The sequence below is a fragment of the Rattus norvegicus genome, chromosome 1, assembly GCF_036323735.1.
Source record: "Rattus norvegicus strain BN/NHsdMcwi chromosome 1, GRCr8, whole genome shotgun sequence".
Classification (NCBI taxonomy): Eukaryota; Metazoa; Chordata; class Mammalia; order Rodentia; family Muridae; genus Rattus; species Rattus norvegicus.
In genome coordinates, this window is record NC_086019.1 from 43,895,873 (window position 1) to 43,917,468 (window position 21,596).

Sequence of the window (21,596 nt, forward strand, 5' to 3'; positions counted from 1 at the left end):
TGAAATCCACACCAGCCAAGATTTGGGCCAGTCTTGTTCTGTTGTTTTATTTGTTTTAAGCGTGGCCATCTTCTACTCTGGGCAATCACGACTGTTTACTGTAAGTTCCTTAGTATAGATTTTCTTCATTTTCAACCCTCAGGTTGTCACTTGTCACAACTTGTCACTTGTCAGCCTTTATGTCAGCGAGCAATAACACCCCAGAGCTTTTAAACATGAAGGTGCCCATAGTTATGAGACCTATTCAGCAGGATGAGCAGAGAAAGCATGAACCCACACTGCTGTATTATCCTAATACTCCTGGTAATCCAGCATCATGTGTACCCTGTAAGGTCATGTAGTTAGGTTAGAGGAGCTTATTTCTACCAGAGAGGGCAAGTGGAGTTGAGAGATCTGAGAGCACCATACTCCCTCCCATGTTCCTATCATTCTTAGTGCTCCTTCCCATCATCCTCAGTGCTCCTCACAGCCTCCTTGCTTCTCTCCCTAGAGGAGGGCTCTAATGGCCTAACTCAGGGACTGTTGCTGTTGAGAGGAAATGATCATCATGAAGAGCTCTGCCCAGCTTATCTTTTGCAGAGGCCGTAGAAGGTCAAGGGAAGACATACTTGCCTGACAGGAAAAACAGCTATTCCTAAAGTCTTCTGGCCACACCCATGTCACATACTATTCAGTAGAGACAGTCATGCCACCATTATAGCTGCAATATCAATTTCCTTTTTAGAGAATCTTGGATTAGGCACAAGAGGCCATCTTGGCTTCTTGAAGTGGAAAGATGTGCATATTCATGAAGAATGCCACACAATCTCTTTTCAAATGTGACAAATATGTCCACTGTATTTTCAGTGTTGTAGAAGTGTCAGAGGAAGCTCCCTGGTTCATCATAACATCCCAGGACTGCTTCTGTCTCCATGACCATGTCCCTTTTGAATCTCTCTCTCTTTCTCGTTCTCTCCATGTATTCAGGAGTGTACACATTTCTATCCAGCACCTTGAAGTCTCTGGAAGAGAAGGACCACATCCACCGAGTCCTGGACAAGATCACAGACACTTTGATCCACTTGATGGCCAAAGCTGGCCTGACTCTGCAGCAACAGCATCGCCGTCTGGCCCAGCTCCTCCTCATCCTTTCCCATATCCGGCACATGAGGTACAGCAGCCCTCAGTCCTGCAGTAGAGATAAAAGATGCTGACCTAACCTTCTCTGTGCAACTGGCTGCTCCCTGAAGCAGGACAGGCTGCTCAGTAGGCAAAGTAACTTCGAAAAAAAAATGTCTGAACCAAAAGGCTAAAGGAGGACAGAAGAGGGAGCACAGAACCTGCCTGAAGCATTAGTCAAGCATTAGAGAGGGTACCCTAGAGGAAGGGATATGCACTGGTAGTTTAAAACACATTCAATGAGAAGAGACATGTCAATCAAAGGGTATCGCTGAGCATAAGCCATTTCTCAAGGCTTCAGACACATCTGTTATGGTTCTGGCATTATAACTTACTGACCTACACCAGGGAATGCTGAACGAGTGAGCCCTGGGCTTAGAAAAAAAAGTACATGCAGAGTCAACATTGATGAGTCCATAGCTATCAAAGCCTTCTTGTGACCTCCTTTGTCCTTATTGTAATCTGTCACCTAACATGCTTCTTAATCTCAATCTGTTCTATTGCATCCCCTATGAAGCAAGCAGAGTGCTCACTTTAAAATCAATCAATATCATTGAGATGAGAATGAGAAGAGACATGTCATCTCCCTACGTAAATCCTCCAGGGGTTTCCTGTTGCTTTTCATTAAAAGCATGTCACCCTTTGTTTTTTATTTTTTCTGTTATTCCTTGTGATGCAGTCTTTCATAATTATCTTTTTGTGTGTCCTTCATAATTGAAGTTATGCCACAGTGGCTGTTCTTTAAGTCATGTATATAGCACTACTGCTGGCTGAAGATTGACTGGGTGTCCTTGAGGGTCTCAGTTGGGCTCACTTATACCTCTCTGTGACACCGGTAGCAGGCTTGCATCAAGCCCCACCCTTGCATCGAGACCCAAGAAATTCAGCCCATTTGAGCAAAACCAGCTTAACACTTTATGTCATGTCTAGTAATGTTTTATCATCTAAGCAAGATAATGTGGTAAGTCTCATATGCTAGCTAGATAGTGGGCCACAAGTAGGGGGTCACATTCAAGGAAAACATATCTACTTTTTCTCTTCTCTTTCTTCTGATGATATCCTAGAGAAGGAAGCAGAGACTAGCTCAGAAGAGCATAGTGCTACCAAAATAACTTTCTGAGAGAGTAAGTTCCCCTTGAAGAAAATATGATTATATATCCTTGAAGGGATTTATAGAAAGCACATGGCGCCTCTGAGTATTTTCAGTTGTTGATAGGGACTCTATGAGTTTACAAACCCATTATGCACTTGGGTTATTAGCACTAGCAGGCAATAAACACTTGCCATGGCTGCTGTTACTGACAATGTATTATAAAGGATATGGCAAGACAGAGAGCTTTTCAATTGTGAAATATGAAGGAGACATGACTATTTTACTCAAAGGTTTGAGTCTCTCTGTACTCTGTGTCATTCATACACACTCATATCCCAATACAAAACACTCTTTTTGTCCAGATTGGCTCCCTGCAGCCAATCTGAATCATAGAATTCTTGTGCTGTTAGCATCACCCTAGTCATAGGTTAGGGCCATAGCATAAGTAATTTAACATTTTCAGATTTCAGATTTTATCTGACTATAAATGTGATTCATTAGATGGTTGGAGAAAGACAATGACAGAGTCGGAGCACTAAGTACGAATGGTGTTTTAAATTAAAGGAAGAAAAAAACCAAAACCGAAACGACAACAACACACACATAAAAACCCCAAGTAACACTTAAACATGTGATTGAGTTTGGATTTCAGTACTTGATGGTTCTCATGTGTTTGTGGCACAGATCAAACCTGAGCTGGCTCGTTATCATAAGCAACATAAATATTATCAGGACATTTTCTTAGTTCTACCTGTTCATGATAGACACAGCTAGAGTCTAGTTTGTTTTATTCTAATTTTGGTTATTTTGAGATGAGTTCTCACTGTACAGTTGAGGCTAGCCTAGAAAACACCAGACAAGCTAGGCTAGCCTTAAATTTGAAATGTTTACCCTACTCTACTCCCAAGCACTCAGATTCCAGGCATGTTCTATCACACCCAGAGACATACTTATCATTAAAATTTTCAAGCCATGGAAGAGTTATGATTTCCTGCCTTCACCACCTACATGGTAGAGAGGGCAAAGAGGAAGAAGAGAAGAGCCATTTGCCCGCATTCTTCTCTCCCCCCTTTCTCCCATTTCCTCTTGTGAGCAGCATTACTGTTCTGGGCAATGGTAGAAGTTAGGGTCATGTGGAAGGAAACACCTAAACAATAGGGTCTGATCCATTGCCATGGAGCCACAAAGGTCTTTTGGTCACAAAAGGTATTAGAAGACTCCATGGAAATTCATTCCAGTAAAGAGAACAGAATGTCTCATTCTCTAGGTCTCTGTGGGTCTTCATTCCATTAAAGAGAAGGTCAAAGACCAGTGACTGAGAATCCATGCAGGATGACACTCAAGGTACTCTCTGTGAGGGAGATGAAGGCAGGTCATTCGGTCCTCAGAGAGCCTGGATAGAAAATTTGATTTTTATTCTCTGAATATTATAGGAAGCCACTGAAAAGCTCAGGCAAGGACCCCAGCTTGTATAATGATGTCTCCAGTGTTATGGTGGGTCTTTCAACCTCAATCAATGTAATCTAGAAACAATTCTGTAGACATCCACAGATATCTAGAGCTTGTCAAGTTGACATTCAACATTATAGAGAGAAAAATGTAACATTCAAGTTACATTATAGAGAGAAAAATGCACAGAAAACGCACTGAAAGAAGCTGGAGGAAGAACATGATTGGGGATGGGGTGCCCTTATAGGATGGAGGAAATAAAGACACATGGACACATGTCCCCGTCTGGGGTCTCTGAAGCCCCTAAGCTTCTACAATTGTTATCTTATGACAAATCCTTAATAGGTTTAAAAAGTGACTCAGAAGTGCCTTCAGAGTTTCTCTTACTTCATCCTCCTAAGAATTTCAGCTATCTTGGGGGTTTAAGCCATGGTCTAACATAGTTCCCTCTGTGTCCCTTCCCCTCCAGTAACAAAGGCATGGAGCATCTCTACAACATGAAATGCAAGAATGTCGTGCCTCTCTATGACCTGCTGCTGGAGATGCTGGATGCTCATCGTCTTCATGCCCCCGCCAGTCGCATGGGAGTGCCCCCGGAGGAGCCTAGCCAGAGCCAGCTGACCACCACCAGCTCCACTTCAGCACATTCCTTACAAACCTACTACATCCCCCCGGAAGCAGAGGGCTTCCCCAACACCATCTGAGAACTCCCAGGCTCCCCACAAGGTTCTGCGAATCCCTGAAACGTTTTACCCATGTCCTGTATGACTTTAGCAGAATTCTGTCTCCTGCGTACACTCTGGCATGCATCCACCACCAGTGGCTTTCTAGTACGAGTGGCCATTCATTTCCTTGATCAGTTGTTAGTGGCATGTCTTCTGTTAGGAACAGCCAAAAGGGATTCCAGGGCTAAATTTTGGTACCAGCTCTCTTTCCTCCCTTTGCTACATCACTAACTATGAGGATTCCTGTAGTCTTCAGTCTTCATGAATGAATTGAGATAACTGCATTGAAGCTACTTGTTGAGACCCAAGCCTAGAGAGTAAACATTTCACCTCTAATAAGCACTTCATAATTGCTCCAAGAGTAAGCCTCAGCAAAGACTTCAAAGTGGCTCTTTTAATTGAAGCCATTGAGAAAGGTATCTCATGGGTTCCTTATAGCACCCTCTTGCATTCTATAGCAACATATGACTTTATTAAAGGGAAATCTTGAGCCCCTATAGGAATACACGATGCACACAGGAAAGGAAGATTCCCCCAGTTGTCAAGACCATGCCAACTTAATACAGTCCACCTTCTGGCTTCTAAAGGGTCAGCTGCTGACATACATACATCATGGGTTCTAGACAATTCTTACTTCCCATGACTTGTGGGAACCAGAAAGTCAGTTTCAGTTAATACCCTGGAATGAATTACTCTCTTTTATGAGGGCTGTAAGGTGTATTGATTTTATTTGATTTTCATTTTATAATAGACTTCTGCCTCTGGGGCTTGCAATAAAGGCAGCTTGGGGACCTGTTCCAGTGAATCTAACATTCTTCAGCACAGGATGTCTCTTCCCTGATGTGAATTGCCCTAAATTGTTACCATGTAGATCAACCAAGGGCAGTCACAATGAATCTGCAAGTTGATGATACTTTTTTTGGTTTTTTTCTAGTTTTATTCTTGGGCCCAGGGAGCAAATACATGGACAGTGACTGTGACTCAGAGGAATGCGAACACGAAGAAAAGTAAGACCTGGAGAATGACCTGGCCAGGGCCATAGCTTCACAGGTCCCCCAATGCACAGTGAGGCTGCCTGTGATACATGGTCTGGCTTCATTTACATTTCAGGTATGAACCTGATTGGAAAGAGCTGACAGTAGATACCTGTGTTCCTATAGATGCTCCAGAAGCTTGAGGAAAGGCATTGGGGCAAGGTCTTGGGACATACATGACTCAAGCTGCTAAGAAGTTGTTCAGAGTAGAGTGTCCTTAACTATTTAAAACTCATCCAAAAACCAGCTAGTAAGGCCTTAGGGAGAAAAATTCCTTCCCTGACACAGTTCATGTTCTTAAATTTCATAAGTCAGAGAGGAAGACCAGAATTAGATCATGAGAGTCCTTTCAACAGGGGATAAAAAGAAAGGCTTACTCTAGCCACATCCACCCAAGACTTCTGGTGTCTTGGTCTCTCTAGGACAACTAAGGATTTCTTCCTTTTCCTAACCAAAAGGAAAGTTTGGGTCCATTCCTGACTTCATGAACACATTCCTGAACTCCATTGAGATGTGATGGGTTAATCAACAACCTAGGTGAATGGCTAGGCTTCTCTTGTTCTGTCCTATTTGGAATGGTGGGTTCCATTAATTTCTGCTCTCCCAGTTAACTGACTACCAAAGAAGTGAGAAATTGGGACAGCCATTTTTTTCTTTCTTTTTATTTTTTTTAATTCCTCATCCTTGTTCATCAAATTCTGGGACAATTTTATGTATCTGCTTTAAGAATGTGTTTAAGAACCTAACTCTTTTGTTTGTGTATGTTTAAGAAGCACCTTACATAGTATAATATATATTTTTTGTTGAAATTTAATTGCTTGTTTTTGGACAATTGAATGTAATAGTTCTGTTCTGGGTTTTAATTTGATTGGGTTAACATTGCAAAAACCAAGGGAAAATATTTAGGTTTTTTTTTCTTTTTTGTAGACTTTTCAAACTACTGTGTCATGTATGCAGTTATTAATGCCTAAAGCCTGGTGATTTTCATTTAAATGAAGATCACATTTCATATCAACTTTTGTATCCACAGTAGACAAAATAGCACTAATCCACATGCCTATTGTTGGATGTTGAATGACAGACAATCTTATGTAGCAGAGATTATGCCTGAGAAGGAAAATTATTCAGGGCAGCTAATTTTGCTTTTACCAAAATATCAGTAGTAATATTTTTGGACAGTAGCTAATGGGTCAGTGGGTTCTTTTTAATGTTTATACTGAGATTTTTCTTTTACAAAAATAAAAACAAAAATTAAAAAAAAAACCTTCTAGGACTTTAGATGATGTAATACCAGCTAAATCCAAACAATACTCTAGTGGAGGGTTTCACATTATCCCATCTACTGTGTTTGTATTCGTGTTATGATAATAAGTTTGAAATGGGCAGAGAATATCAGACAGCTGAAGTGTTAGCCCACGAGTTTCAAACAATGTTTGGAAATATCTTTATCCTTATTTGAAGTGCCAATTTTGATCAGCTGACATCTTTCAGCTGCTATCATGTTGGGGCATTGGGGACATGATAGAGAGGCGTACCTGGACTTTCCCCTCACCTGGAGGTAATTTAAAATTTGAATGTTATAATCTACCCTAAGAGTCAGCATGAGGTGCGTAGGGAGATGTGGGAATTTGAATAACAGGTGGGGAGATGAGAATAAAGAGTATGGAAATTATTCTGGCACCCTGAATATGTCCCAGGTTTCAGAATTTCACTTCTGTCTGCACTGTAATAAAATAATAACTATCTCCGTTGGCAGCCATTTCCAAAATGGCAGCTTGAGTTCCAAGGAAGAGTTTAGCGGCAGCAGTGAAATCCAAAGAAAAATCCAACATGGGGTCTGCCTATGTTTCTTTTAGCCATTGCTTAGCTTGCCAATTTGATTCTGGTCATCCAAAGAAATGACCCTATCAATGTAGGTGACGAACAAAGTCTAGACCCCAAGGAAGTTGTGTCTTTGATAGATTTCCCTGGTAATATTAAAGATATGATTTTCCATGCCTGTATCTTATGACTTTGGGGCTGACCAAATAAGCAACTTACTGATAATTTCTTTTTAATCATATTGTGGTGTCCATACTTTGAAGTCTTATACATTGAAAGGTCATTGACTCCACCCATTGGTTTGGAGTTACCCATACACCTGCATGAAGTCAATTACAAATCTCTTATTCATACCTTGAACCTCTGAGATGTACTGAGATACTGAGAATGATCACTAGGACCATAGTAATGTCTAATACTCTTAGTTAGACCTGCTTGGGAACCTAAGTCTTTTAAAGGTAAATAGAGTCATAGAGTAGCACATAAGGCAACCATGATCCTCTTTGGTACAAATCTTGGGAGGTTGATACACTGCGAACTTCCTAGATTAACTCCATGAAAATTTGCTCTTTCAACTGGAGCAAACAAATTTAACTTTGGTCCCAAACATCCATCTTTTCATTAGTGTGAGTATGCTCCATTTCTAGCTTCATATCTTATCCATTTAAATTAAAGTGTAGTCTCTTTGTAACGTCTGTTAGACTCACGTTCTAAGTGATTATGGCTGTCTCAATTTTGCACTGTGTTTCAGAGACTTAAGAGAAATTTCTATTTGCATTTCCCCCCTTTCTTTTGTATCCGAATGTGCCTGAACTTTTTCAAATATGTAAATGCTGCCATGTTCCAAACCCATCTTTAGTGTCTTTGTATGGAGCTGTGCACCCTGGAAATAAACATACAGTCCCATGAGCAGGTGCCTAAGACATTGGACCCCTTTGTATTCACAGAGAGGTCATAGGTCATCGAGACTTGAATTAATAAGTGACATTATGCCAGTTTATGTTCCTTCACAGCCTACAAACAATGCTTCTTGTGCACTACATATTCTTCAGTGTAGAGCTCTTGTTCTTTTTGAGGAAAGGCACAGATGCCCAATTGTGTTTGATGGATTACTACACTCTTCTGATGCATACTACTATTGATGTGATCCTGTTTTGTCGCAGCTTTGCTTTGTTTAATGAAACACACTGTAAGCCTCTTTTGCACCTTGAAATGGTAGAGAATCCAGTGGGATGCTCAAGCACCTGTAAACCATCTTCTATAAACATATTTGATGTTCAAATAAAAATAAAATAAAGGCAACAGGTTGTGTTATTATTTTTTTAATGCTCTGTTTCTTGCTGATAGTTCATTGCCAACCAAATGAAAGCAAAGGGATTCAAGGATCTGTAGAGAGTACAGTGAGTTTAAATGCCAAGACCTCCCCATTTACCTGGTACCAAGTTAAGAGGTAGGGATACTAATATTACAGTGACTCAGCCTTAGTTTGGATCTCCACAATAGGCAAATTTTAAGATCATTGTCAATTAATCAACATTTAGTTTGCATGGAATGAGTGTGAGGATCAAGTGGGGTACTTATTTAAAGAGAGCTTCAGATAACTTATTATAATTAGGTGAGTACATGGATGCATGTTCTAGCACAGCAATAATTACCCTAAAAATTTCCCCCCTACTCCGAAGGCAAGTCAAGGTTCCCATTTTATGATACCCTTTCTTTCTCAGAGCTACCAACAATGTCACTTTTCTATGCCATCTCTATGATTTAGCTGATGAAAGGGGAAGAGGGGATTGAGACATACTAAAAGGCAACACCAGGTACAAACACACTCTGCAGCTAGCTTGCCCAATTGAAACCATTATTCTTAGGGTTTTACATTTACACTTACAACAAAATCTGTATTCCCAGTTTCTTGACTTGTAAGTGTGAATCAGTCCACTCTGCATTGCTATGATGAAACACTTGAGGCCAAGTAACCAACACAGTAAAATTTACTTAGCTCTGAAGGTGGAGAATCTAAGAAATGTGGTGGAAGCTGGGACAAAAGTGTCATGGCAGATGACATCATAGTAGGATTGAGGACAAGAAGGGTTCCATAGTGAACTGGAGAACCAGAGAGCTTAGAGAGGACAGTTTACCTCCTTGATAGTAACCTTCCTGCCAGGGAACTAACTGGGATCCCAAGAGACCTACACCAGTGCCTTGTAAGATCCCTTGTCACTGCCCCTGTTCAGCAGTGTTTTGAATCTTTGAGTATCTGTGGAATAGTGCAATCTTCTAATAGGGTATGTGACGATGGTAATGCGTGGGTTGAGGACTCATTCAGCTCACACACTGACTCAGAATCCCAAGATACCTTCTTAAGGTTTGATGGTACAATGTCTGAAAATACAGAATGTATGACCCAGGCAAGGCAACACGCTGTTTTCTTCACTATTTGTGACACTGTAAGTGACCATGGGTGTGAACTTAAAAGTAATTCCTTCACACACAAAGTGTTCCTTCACACACAAAGTGATACACTGTGGTTACTGCAGAATGAGAAGGGATAAGAAAGAGGGATGATGTCCATTCAAGATGAGACAAGTCATTTAATGGAACTATCTCCAAGTTGTCTGGGTGTCTGGTGGAAGGAAAGGATGGGGGAACTCCTTGTCATAGGAGGCACTTTGCATGGAACAGACAGCAACTAAGCAAAGCACAGAGGAAAGAAAGTCCTTCACATCGGAGACACAACTGACAACTGACACTCCTTGCTAGTCTGAGAATAAATAAACCCTCTGCCCCCCCAAATCCTCCCCCCTAACCTTACCCTCCCAGCCCCCCTCCCCACTGAGGTTCCAAGTGAGCTTCACTCTGCTTCTGACCCTATTTCCTGGTCCTCTTTACAGCTCTCTCCCAACAGTGAAAATACAGTTATCCTTACTTTGCAGGTGAGAAACCTGAGGCTTAACACATTTGTGTGACTTTGCCAGAGTTGCAGATCTAGTGAATGGCAGATATGAGATGACTCTTCCTGCATTTAACACCCAAGTGACAGGAAGTCTCCCCTCTCCCCCTCACACTTTGAGCTCTGTAGGGGCAACTGAAAGAGTATACATAGACTGTGGATTTTGTTCTTAAACAGGTTTTACAATCATGAGTATAAAGAAATCATCAGTGAACTTTGAAGGCAATACACACTTCTTCAAAAAAAAAACAAAAACAAAAAACAAAAAAACAGTGTGCCACAGTGGACAGGAGGCTAAATGCTCTATCCTTGGCATGCTGGAGAGATGGGAGCACACATGGTTTCCCTTGCGTTTAGATTTTTGGATTCAGAGGTTATCCCTCATCTTCCTGTCTGCCCTTGGCGAAGGTGACCAAATAGTTTTATCTCTGGTCCAGTGTACTAGGAAGAACTGTCTCCAGCCATATCCTAGACTTTGAAGACTGAGGGTTAGGCTTCTTGTCACAGCAGTGCCTCTTTGAGAATGTGTCAGTATCAGGACCAGGCTCAGCGGCCCTCAGTAGTCTAAGACTAAGTCCTCCTATCTGCTGGCTCAGGATCCAGCCACTGGGCATCTGCTTGGCACTTATAAGACAACCCCTTGTAGGTGACTACGAAGAAAGAGGGTGAAGGCAAAGATGGGATGTGGCAAACATTTTCTTAAGAATGAAAATAGAAGCGATAATATCAGTGGTCCAGCCAGGCTGGAAGCAAAGAAAGCAGCACCAAGTAGCCAACTCTGGGCCTTTGCCAAGTGGCAGCTATCCACCCATTGCAGGACAGGCAGGGATCTCGGGACTGTGAGAACACACTGTGTGCTCTTAGGCCCCCGCTATACTCTAACCTGTCATCAGCTGCCTTTTCATTGAGACATCAATGATTCTGGGCATAGCCAGTGAAAGGTTTGTGAGCTGGTAAACGTTTTTATGGGCTGATGGAGTTCTCAAATTAGATTCAGACTCAGCGGAGTTGAAAGCTGTAAAATGCCCAGAGTATTTCCACATTTACAAGCAGAAAGAACATGATTGAACACCTAGGGCCTCAGCCCACAGGCTGATGGGAAGGAGAACAGGCAAAAGCATGCATGCTGTCAGCAGTAGGGCTGCAGGAGTTGGGTCACCTCTGCAGGGAGCCCTTTCCCTTGGGATGCCTGGCATAGGCCAGCCTCTGAGGCTTGGTCATGAGCTCCAGATAAGGCTGGTTTGCCAGTGAGGCCAACGTATCGGCCCGCCTCTGCCTTTCTATTGCCAGGATTATAAAAGTAGGTGATCTCAGGTGGCTTTTAAAGTGGGAGCTGAAACTGAACTCAGGTACTCGTGCATTAGGAACTGAACTATCTCCTTAGTTCCCTGCAAGGAGTTTCTAATAATTCTCCAAGGAGAATAAATTACGAATTAGGGTGACTTATAAAATTATTATTTCAGATCATACCTCAGCAAGCCCTAAAAATAATCCATCTTTGACCATAAACTACAGGTTTGGAGAATATGATTCCCTCCTTCTCTGGGACAGGCCTGCAGGCATGCACATGGTACACACACACACACACACACACACACACACACACACACACACACACAAGTAATCATTTAAAAAAATCTACAAGACTGGAAAGAGCCAGTGTCCCCCAGTTTCCATTAGCAAAATCAATCTAAAACTAAAAGAAAAACAAACGCAACTCAAGGCCATCACCTGGCACTTGTCTTGCATTGTTCCGACATAGCAGACACACTCAGAGCAAACCATGATTATCCCACTTACAGAGGAGGAGACCAGGGAGCAGAAAGGCTGAGTCATTCGCTGATTGCATGACTAAGAAGTGTCTGGGCTTCAGAGCACATGCTATAGACTGCACTTTCTCTGATTGTTGGCCAAGGCAATCTTTTCCAAAAAAATCTAAATCATTTGTTCCCTCATTCCAGTTAGGGTGAGGTCTGGGGAGTGATGGAGGCAATCATGAGGAGAGTGTGTATCAGCCAGCAGAGGACCAGAACCCAAGGCTAAAGCAGGTTGAATGTGTAGTACCTGTGTCTAGAAAGAAAGGCACCAGGGCAGGCTTTGGTAGGACTTCTGGGCCACCTCCAATATCTCTGCTCCTTCCCCTGTGATCGTTCTGGAGTTTGGGGGTAGCACCTTCTAGCAGCCAACTGTGGTTGGTGGGGGAGGGTGGCTAAAACTCCATGGTTTTGCCCAGTTGACTTCTCTTTCTGGACACTTCTTCAGGGATTCAGTGTTTGGTGGACTTTACTTTCCAAAATCCATCATTTTCACCTACTTTGTGCCAACACTTTAAAACCAACCAAGTATTCTGGTGAGCACCTGGAAGTATTGTTAGGGTCCTGAGTGTTTTTGTTTTGTTTTGCTTGAGACAGTGTTTCTCTGCATAGCTTCAGGTGTCCTGGAACTTGTTCTGTAGATCAGGCTAACCTGAAACTCACAGAAATTCACCTGCTTCTGCCACCCAAGTGCTGGAATTAAAGGAGTACATCATCACCACCCAGTGTGTTCTGAGACTTTTAATAAATGGCCGGTCACCATTTATTTGGAGTACATCAAAAAGTTTCTTCTAAACTGAAAAACAAATCAAATACCTCCTGTGTAAGAACAAAGATGTTTTCCATTGTCTTTTCAATTTGTCATCATTATAACAGCAACTTGGATTTAAAAACCAAATTATGCTCCCTGTCAAATTTAAACTATAAAAGCATTATGTGTATTTTCTGTGAATTCAGTCACATTGCTAAGGTTTGTACCTCAACTATGTCTGTACTGATTACCTTGTCTTGTGTGATGAATACAACACACACACACACACACACACACACACACAGCATGTGTCTATAGAATTGGAATCATATGATATAAACTATTTCAGATTTTGTTTGAATGTAATAATGTACAGTAGGGGCCTTAGGGTTTTACTGCTGTGAAGAGGCACCATGACCAAGGCAACTCTTTCAACGGAAAACATTTAATTGGGGCTGGCTTACAGGTTCAGAGGTTTAGTCCATTATCACCATCATGGGAAGCATGGTGGCCGGCAGGCAGACATGGGGTTGGAAGAGGAGCAGAGAGTTCTATATCTTAATCTTTCAGGCAGCAAAGAGGAGACTGAAACCTCAAACCCTGCCTCCCCACTAACACACTTTTTCCAGCAAGGCCACATCTACTCCAATAAGGTCATACCTGCTAATAGTGTTACTTCTCATGAACCAAGCGTTCAAACACATGAGCAATACGAACCATACCTGAAAACACCACAGTAGGCATCTTCTAATTGATGCATTGGAGCAGATGCCTGGAAAACACCTAAAGATGGAAAGAACCAATTCCATAGACTTTTCCACTGATCACACATGTACTGTGGCATGCATATGCACACACACACACACACACACACACACACACACAGAGGCACACACCATATACACACACACCCCCACACCATTCACACATATACATACGTACATAAATACACACATGCTTACACACAATACACACAAATACCAAATACATACAAATACCAAATGCATACACACAAATACCAAATACATACACACATACACCATATATACACACACCATATACACACATACCATGCACACATATACCATACACACATGCATATACATATACATACACCGTATACATACACACAGACACATACCATACACTCATGCACAAATACACCCATATACACATACACTCAAACATCACACATACACACATATACACACCACACACACACCATACACACAGACATACACACAGACACACACAATAATAATACATAAAATTTCAAAAAGAACAAAATAGTTGCACCATAGTAGATACTGAGTGTGCAGTGTAATCCGTCCAAGAAGCCCCCTGCAGAAGACACCTAGGTTGCTGCAAAAGACAGCAGTAACAGAAGAGGCATCTGTGTTTTGTTCTTGATTGGTTCAGAGACAACTGTCTTTTCTTCTGGAAAATGACAAACTAATTTCAAACAAAATGAATCCCTGGTGAGCAGGGTTTGATTGGTTGGAATTGCGGCCCAGTGTTCTAAATCTTTAACATTTCCTGAAAGATTCTGGTGTGCGCATTATGAGTATTGAAGTTTTGATGAAGACTTTGTGGTTTGAAAAGCACTGCTTCCATGTATGGAGATTTCAAGGAAACAAGAAGGCTGAGTCCCCATGGAGGGTGAGACTGCCATTCATCATGAGTTTTGAAGAAGTAATATGGCAGGATTTCTTTAAATGTATCATTAGGAGATTGTACATGCTTGTTGATTCAGTAGAGCCTCTGTAAGCAAAGGGTATTACTGCAGTACAACTTAGCACACGCCAGCGGGAGAACAATGTATGGGGAAAAAGATGACTTCTTTCACCTCGCATAGGGTCCCTCGGGCCCACCCACACTGTGGTAAATACACAAAGACAGAACAGAAGGCAAGGGAGAAGAGGGGAGGGGCTGGGGAGACAGGAGGGCTGAAGGATTCACTACAGCAGACACAGACAAACATTTAGAAGTGAATGTCGGCATTAGGAGGGAAGCTAATAGAATTGTGTTGCACTTGGAACCAGCTGCTCTGGTTCACACAAAACGTCACTATGGGAGATGATAGCAATGCTAATTATCGTTACTATAGTAACCACTTTTCTGTCTATATACATCCCCTAACACCAGGCTGTAAATCTCTGATATACACAGTACAGAGAAACAAAAATATTCAGCATAGTGAAGATGAATACACAAATAAGGACTTGTCTAATAAGGACAGGTAATAATGCTAATTGTGGAATTACAAAAATAGCCCTAATTATAATGTGTAAGTAGCAACAAGACACGGAACCAGATTAAATACCTATCAATGATTAATTATATAGAACATGTGGTCTATATGCACTGGGATGTTTTCTTTAATCTATAAAAATGTAATCCAACTATTATGAACACATAGATTAAAATAGAATTAAGGAAACCATAGAAAGGTACATAAAAATTGGATGTAGATTGAAAGAGAGATAGGAGATTGTTAAATTTCTTTGGAAAACAAGCGGATCTTTTGCAAGTAAAATATTGATTATTTTTTTTGAAGACACAATGAACTCAGGGCTATAGAGATGGTTCAGCCATAAAGAGATCCTTACTCCTGCAAAGAACCTGGGTTCAGTTTCTAGCTCATAACTACCTATTCCTCCTTATAGGAGATCTGACACCCTTTTCTGGCCTCCATGAGTGGGAGTACACACATGGTGTACACACAGACAAGCTCTCTCTCTCTCTCTCTCTCTCTCTCTCTCTCTCTCTCTCACACACACACACAAACATGGATTAGATATAAACAAAACAATCTTTAAAATGGACACATGCAGAAAGAAATAGCGCTTGTCTTAATACACATTAAAGCCTTGATTATATATTACAACAGTATTTATATTTATGTGTACTGGTTATTTATGTTTTATTCTAGTAATAAACTAGACACATAAATATTACAATAATTAGTCTGGGATCTACTGCTATGAAGGAACAGTGGCAAAGCTGAATGGAGTGGAGACATTGCCTAGGCTCACCATTCAGGAGGTCCAGGGAGAACAAGTGTTCAAAGCTAGGCTGGACTATGCAGTGGTCCCCATCTCAGAACCAACACAGCAAAGCAACCCCAACAAGCAACATTGGGTGGTGTGTTGTTTTCTTTTCTTGTTCTGCAACCAAACACCTGAAAATCCACTTAAGGAGTAAGGAACTTTGGCTTACAGTTGGAGGATGCACCATCATGGCAGGAAGTTAGTATGGCAGAAGTTGAAATCGCCTGGTGGTTACAGTCAGAAAGAATGATAAATGCTGATCCTCAACTCACATTCTCCTTTTAATTCAATTCGTGTCTCCAAGCCATGCGGTGGTCCTCTATGCATTTGGGGATGTTTTCTCACCACAATCTACTCTAGAAAACCTTTGCCAGACAAATCCACAGGTTTGTTTCAATAGTGATTTGAATCTCACTCAGTTGACAATTGAGTTTAATTATCACAGACAGGTCAAAAGCACAAGAATTCAGATTAAAAATCCAGGCTTTTGGAAAGTTTTCTGATGAAGCTGATATTGAGCTGTAGGGGAGGATGGGAGTTTGCTCATATCACTTGCCATCATGGCCAATTGGGAACAGTTGAGTGGCTCTTGTGTAGGAATATCTGGTACTGAAAGCCCAGCCTGCCGTGAATGTGGTGCCGATACAAGGTTGCAAATGACACTAATGACTGATTGATAAACCGTTGACCCTGGACACTTGGCATCCCTTGTGTTATTCTGTCAGGCTGAACATTCAGCAGGAAGTTTGGGTACCAGGGGCGGGTGGTGAGATGTGCAAGGCTGGGAGTTGGTTTACAACTGCTTCTGAAAAGCTCCTTGGCAGTCTCACTTATGAATCTGGCAATTCTATCAAGAACGTGTCTCACCAGACGTGGGTCTGACCTGGAGTCCATTCTCAAGGCTCTAATGACGTCTAGCGTCTGAAGTTTTGGGAGACCATACATTACCTCAATAGTAACACCTGCAGCCAAAGTTGAGGAGAGATTGTGATATAATTGTGACTTCAAGTTCAACTGTGGCCTCTTGCTTATATCACAGCAGAGAGAGAAAGAGAGAGAGAGAGAGGTTGAGAGAGAGAGAGAGAGAGAGAGAGAGAGAGAGATCCATTTTCCCCACCACCCTTAATAGTTAAGAAAGATTATATTTGAGTCTAGTCAGCTTCCTCAGATCTGATTAAATGTTCCCCACTGCTCACTTTGCTTGACTGTTTTATCAGCTATGTTCGGCTTCTCAGCCCTTAGTCCCAAGAGGCTGCTCAATAATGGCTGCAGGCAGAGCCCACTGGCCTGCATTGCTCATTCACCTGAAGGAGAGGGGTCCCCGAAAAGGTCGGTCTATCTTGGAGTCCTGATGGATACTAGGCAACTGTGCAGGAGAAGAAAGTGAGAAAGTGGGACTGTAGAATAAAAGCCAATCTTTTTCAATTTCACTATATCTGGGTGGCGGGAGGCATGACAGCCAGAGTTATCACAACGTATTATTAAATTTAAAATTGCAGTGGCCGTTCAGCGAAACATCTCCTCTCATGACCCGAATTGGCTCCTCAGCGTTGCATATGACTAAGCAGAAAATTGTCTCCAGACCCTGTAAACCTTCCTGCCTGTCTCTTTCCACCCTCTCACTCTTCAAAACTGCACCCCACTGCTGTGCCACAAATCAGGAGCTATGATCAATCATGTGACAAGGAAAGGAGATACATTCTCAGAAAACAAAGACACACTTGCTAGACATGATCTCCATCCCCTGCCTGTATTTGATCCCACTTCTCTGGCCTTGTCTTTGCTTTCATTTCAGGATGAGTATTGGAAGAGGACTTGGCTTTTTTGCATGTCAGGGACCCAATAGGGACTGCTATGAATGGGTAATGAGCAGGGAGGATTGAAGTTCTAGCTAGGACTTAAGTCTACAAAGGCTGGAGTCATTTCTCTCCACAGAGTGGGCATGGGATGCATATGGTCTGTCCCAGTCTTTGATTGGCCTACTTGCAATGCCTTCTGGGGCTGGTAACTGCAGTACAGTTCTCTATGAGTCTTAGATTGATGGTGACAGTGTATAGGAAACTATGGAACAAAGAACTCAACTAGCGAACTGTCCTCGGCTGTCCTCAGCTACACCCACAGCTCCTCCCAGGTTTTGATCACCTGGTTCTGACCAGACTTCCAAAATCACCTCACTCCTCACTCCACTGTTTTTGCTGTATACTTCTATATGACTTGCTGAAATGTAACATGACTTAGGATAAAGGCTGCAAATCAGTCTACTGTAGTGTGCCTCTCAGTCTACCCCAGGGTGCCTCTCTACAATAACCGCTTGCTTAATTTCCTTTGGAGTTTTGGCAAAGCAAACCTTCTCTCTCTCTCTCTCTCTCTCTCTCTCTCTCTCTCTCTCTCTCTCTCTCTCTCTCTCTCTGTGTGTGTGTGTGTGTGTGTTAGTGCTCATCTACCTCCAATACTGTTTACCTAGAAGCTTGTTCTCCATCTTGCATTTCTTATTAAGTCACTGCTTTGAGCTCCTAGCTTACCTACCCTATATTTTTCCTGTCTCTTTTTTGTAGACTTCCTCCTTGTGTGTCATTGCTGACAGTTCATATTGGGCACATCTCATTACCAACATACCCATGCCCTTCCTTACCTACCCCATATACGTGGGACATCATCCCTCTCCTCAGCACATGGTTGGAACACTGACGGCCCATACTATAGAAATGTGACATCAACAACCATCACTGCCCTTTATCCTCAATAGTCTTCAGCATATGCATTCCTTCCACTAAGCCTTTGATAATCATCCCTGGGTGTTGCCAGGGTAACAGGTGCGTTCAGGGGTTGATGCTCCCATGCCCTTCCCTAAGCACTGAAGATGAGGAGGGCCCTGGGCAGGTCTCATCTGTCACTGGCATGACAATGTTTAAACGGCCATGCTACCATCTGGAGAAGAGCCTGATCTGCCCCCTGGATTTACCTGGACAGATTCCTTACTTCATTCTACATGCAATGTGGAATACAGTTTTTAATGCTTATGGAAGCTCATGTCATATACTTTTGGGTGTTTCATGGAGTTAATGAAATCATTTTTTCTTTCTGTAGGGTCTGGGGTGTACTTCAGTCACAATGTGCTTAGCATGTACGATGCCCTGGGTTTGATAACCAGCCCAGTGGAAAGAACATGTTTTTGCTTCTGACATTCTTAACACCAGGTTCCTCAACAGTGTGAAGTGTGCAGAGTCAGCTGCACATGGAGAGATGTCTCTGAGGTCCCTTAAGGCTGCTTCACACTGCAGCTCCATGACCTGTAAGGACTGAACTGAGCTGGAGGCCAAGCTTCTGCTCAAAGCAGGAGTGATAGGGTCATGAGAGGGGAGTGGAAGCAGAAGAATGCCCCATCTAGGACCTGTTCCCAGAGGTTCCTTCAGCTCTGATCACGTGCTGCTAGCTGTCTCTCAAAGCTGCCGTTCATTTGTCAGAAGGAGCATCCTTCCTGGGAGTTATCATGGGGGAAGTTAGGTAGAAACCAGACAGAAGACAACACAGCATTCATGCTTAGAAATGTCACATGAAGAATGCTCAGTGCAGGGAAGTCAAGGAGGGTTGAGAGGGGACCAGAATATTCTCCAACCAGGAGGTGGCTTGTGAGCTGTCTTTTGAGAAGGGAGGGAAGGGATAGTAAGAATGAAGAAGTGCTTGTCCACAGCGGAGACACCACCAGCCAGGGAGATGTGCAAATGCAAGGCCTGGCCCTGCCCCAGGGATGGATGGCAGATCTGAAGCGAGTTCAAGTTCTTCAGCTTATGAAGCTCTGGAACAGACCTTGGCTGAGATGGTACCCAGCCTACTCCACTGTAGAAACTACAGCAGACAGCTTCAGGGCCTTGTAAGGGCACCAGATTGGCCTACATGATTTATTTAGGGGGTTAGTGTGGCACAGGTGGTGAAGGAAGTGGAGAGGACATACAGCAAATGGAAACCTGTCCTTTCAAATTCATAGAGAGCGACCAACGCAAACCAGTATTCACCACAACTTAGAAGCATGTTCTGGGGCAATGGGAACCTTCTATTTCAAAGAGAAGCTCCAAATGTATATTTATACATGCACTTCCTAAAATTATCAATGATAAATTAAGATTTCATTCGCATCAATTCACTCTCCAAGGCCTATAGTTGGCAAGATCATAGGGTAGAGTGAAATCAACTTTCTTCTTTTCTCCTCTCCTCCCTTTCCCCTTCCCCCTCTCCCCCTCACTCCCCCCTCCCTCTCCCCCTCTCCCTCTCCCCCTCCCTCTCCCCCTCTCCCTCTCCCCCTCCCTCTCCCCCTCTCCCTCTCCTTCTCCTCCTCTCCCTCTCCTTCTCACTCTCCCTCTCCCCCTCCCTCTCCCCCTCCCCCCTCTCCTCCTCTCCCTCTCTTCTTCTCCCTCTCCTTCTCCCTCTCCCCCTCTCCTCCTCTCCATCTCTTCTCCCTCTCCTTCTCACTCTCCCCCTCCACCTCCCCTTCTCCCTCGCCTCCTCTCCCTCTCCTCTCCCTCTCCCTCTGAGATATCACCTCACTATAAAAGCCCTACCTGGCTTCTAACCCTTCAATCCTATCTTGGCTGATGATGGCATGTTGGCATCTTATATATTAAAACACAAATACTAGAGAAGGAAGGTTTTAGCTTACCTAGCAGCTAAGAATCAACGGGAGCTTAATGGAAAAGAAGCACTATAAACGGGGGCTCCAGGAAGATTCATGGGCCATGTGCACCTTTGGGGTTGATTGGAGCAGAGGCCTCTCACAGGAGTCTTAAGGGATTTTCCTAACTGTGTGAAGGGAACAGACAAGAGTGTGCGATGGGAAACTGGAACCCACGAGAGCTGTTTTGCTACACAGGAAGAGGCTCCTCCAGGTTCCTCTGTGGGTACACACTTCCTCTAGCTACCTTTTCCTGACAGTGTACCCTTACCTTCTAGCTCCATCCATTAAAGAAAAAGAAAAAGCAAGTGTGGGTAAAACCCAAAAATTTAGATCAGAGGCCAAAGGGCAATATTAGGTATTTCTCTCTAGTTTTCATAAGGAATATGTGCATTCAACTTCCTGTGCCTCTTCCTGTGTAGCAAAACAGCTCTCGTGAGTTCCTTGCTACTGAAGTAGCAAGACCCACTTTGGGTTTTGTATTCACAAAGAATCCAACATGTTTGAATTGTTCCTTTGAGGCAGTGCTTGTGAAACCTGGGATTTCTTGTTGATTCTACTGACTGCCTTAGTGACAGGAGACCGGACCAGCCACCTGCCATATTGACCCATTTAGAAAATGTGGTTTGCAGTGGAAGGGGAAGCCCTGGGTCCTGCTAAGACTGAACCCCCAGTGAACTAGATTGTTGGGGGGAGGGCGACAAGGGGGGGAGGATGGGGAGGGGAACACCCATAAAGAAGGGGAGGGGGGAGGGGGATGTTTGCCCGGAAACCGGGAAAGGGAATAACACTCGAAATGTATATAAGAAATACTCAAGTTAATAAAAAAAAAAAGCTTTCTGATAAAAAAAAAGCAAAAAAAAAAAAAAGGATAAAAACTGCTTGTAATAGTCAATTGGGCTCACCTTTTAGTCACTTGCCTTGAGGGACTAAATGAAGGTCAACCCTGATGTACCTGAAAATAAAACTCGTCTTTAGCACTAAAAAGAAAAAAAAAGAAAAGAAAATGTGGTTTGGTTTTATTTTCAAATTTGCTTTCAGGGAGAAACTTATTCTATGACTTCAAATTTCTCTCCCTCTTCCTC

At 42.8% G+C, this 21,596-nt stretch overlaps 1 protein-coding gene across 9 annotated transcripts in view; it reads left to right on the forward strand.

Annotated features, from left to right (window-relative positions):
- The window catches only part of Esr1 (estrogen receptor 1), a 392,770-nt gene extending 384,188 nt beyond the window's left edge, over window positions 1–8,582 (forward strand). For 6 of the 9 annotated variants that reach the window (XM_017588797.3, XM_039101029.2, XM_017588795.3 and 3 more), the window contains 2 exons: window positions 967–1,150; window positions 4,170–8,582. In XM_017588797.3, the coding sequence (XP_017444286.2) occupies window positions 967–1,150; window positions 4,170–4,404 (419 nt within the window). In that variant the 3' untranslated portion in view covers window positions 4,405–8,582. 9 annotated transcript variants of the gene reach the window in all.
- The last annotated feature ends 13,014 nt before the right edge of the window (window positions 8,583–21,596 follow it).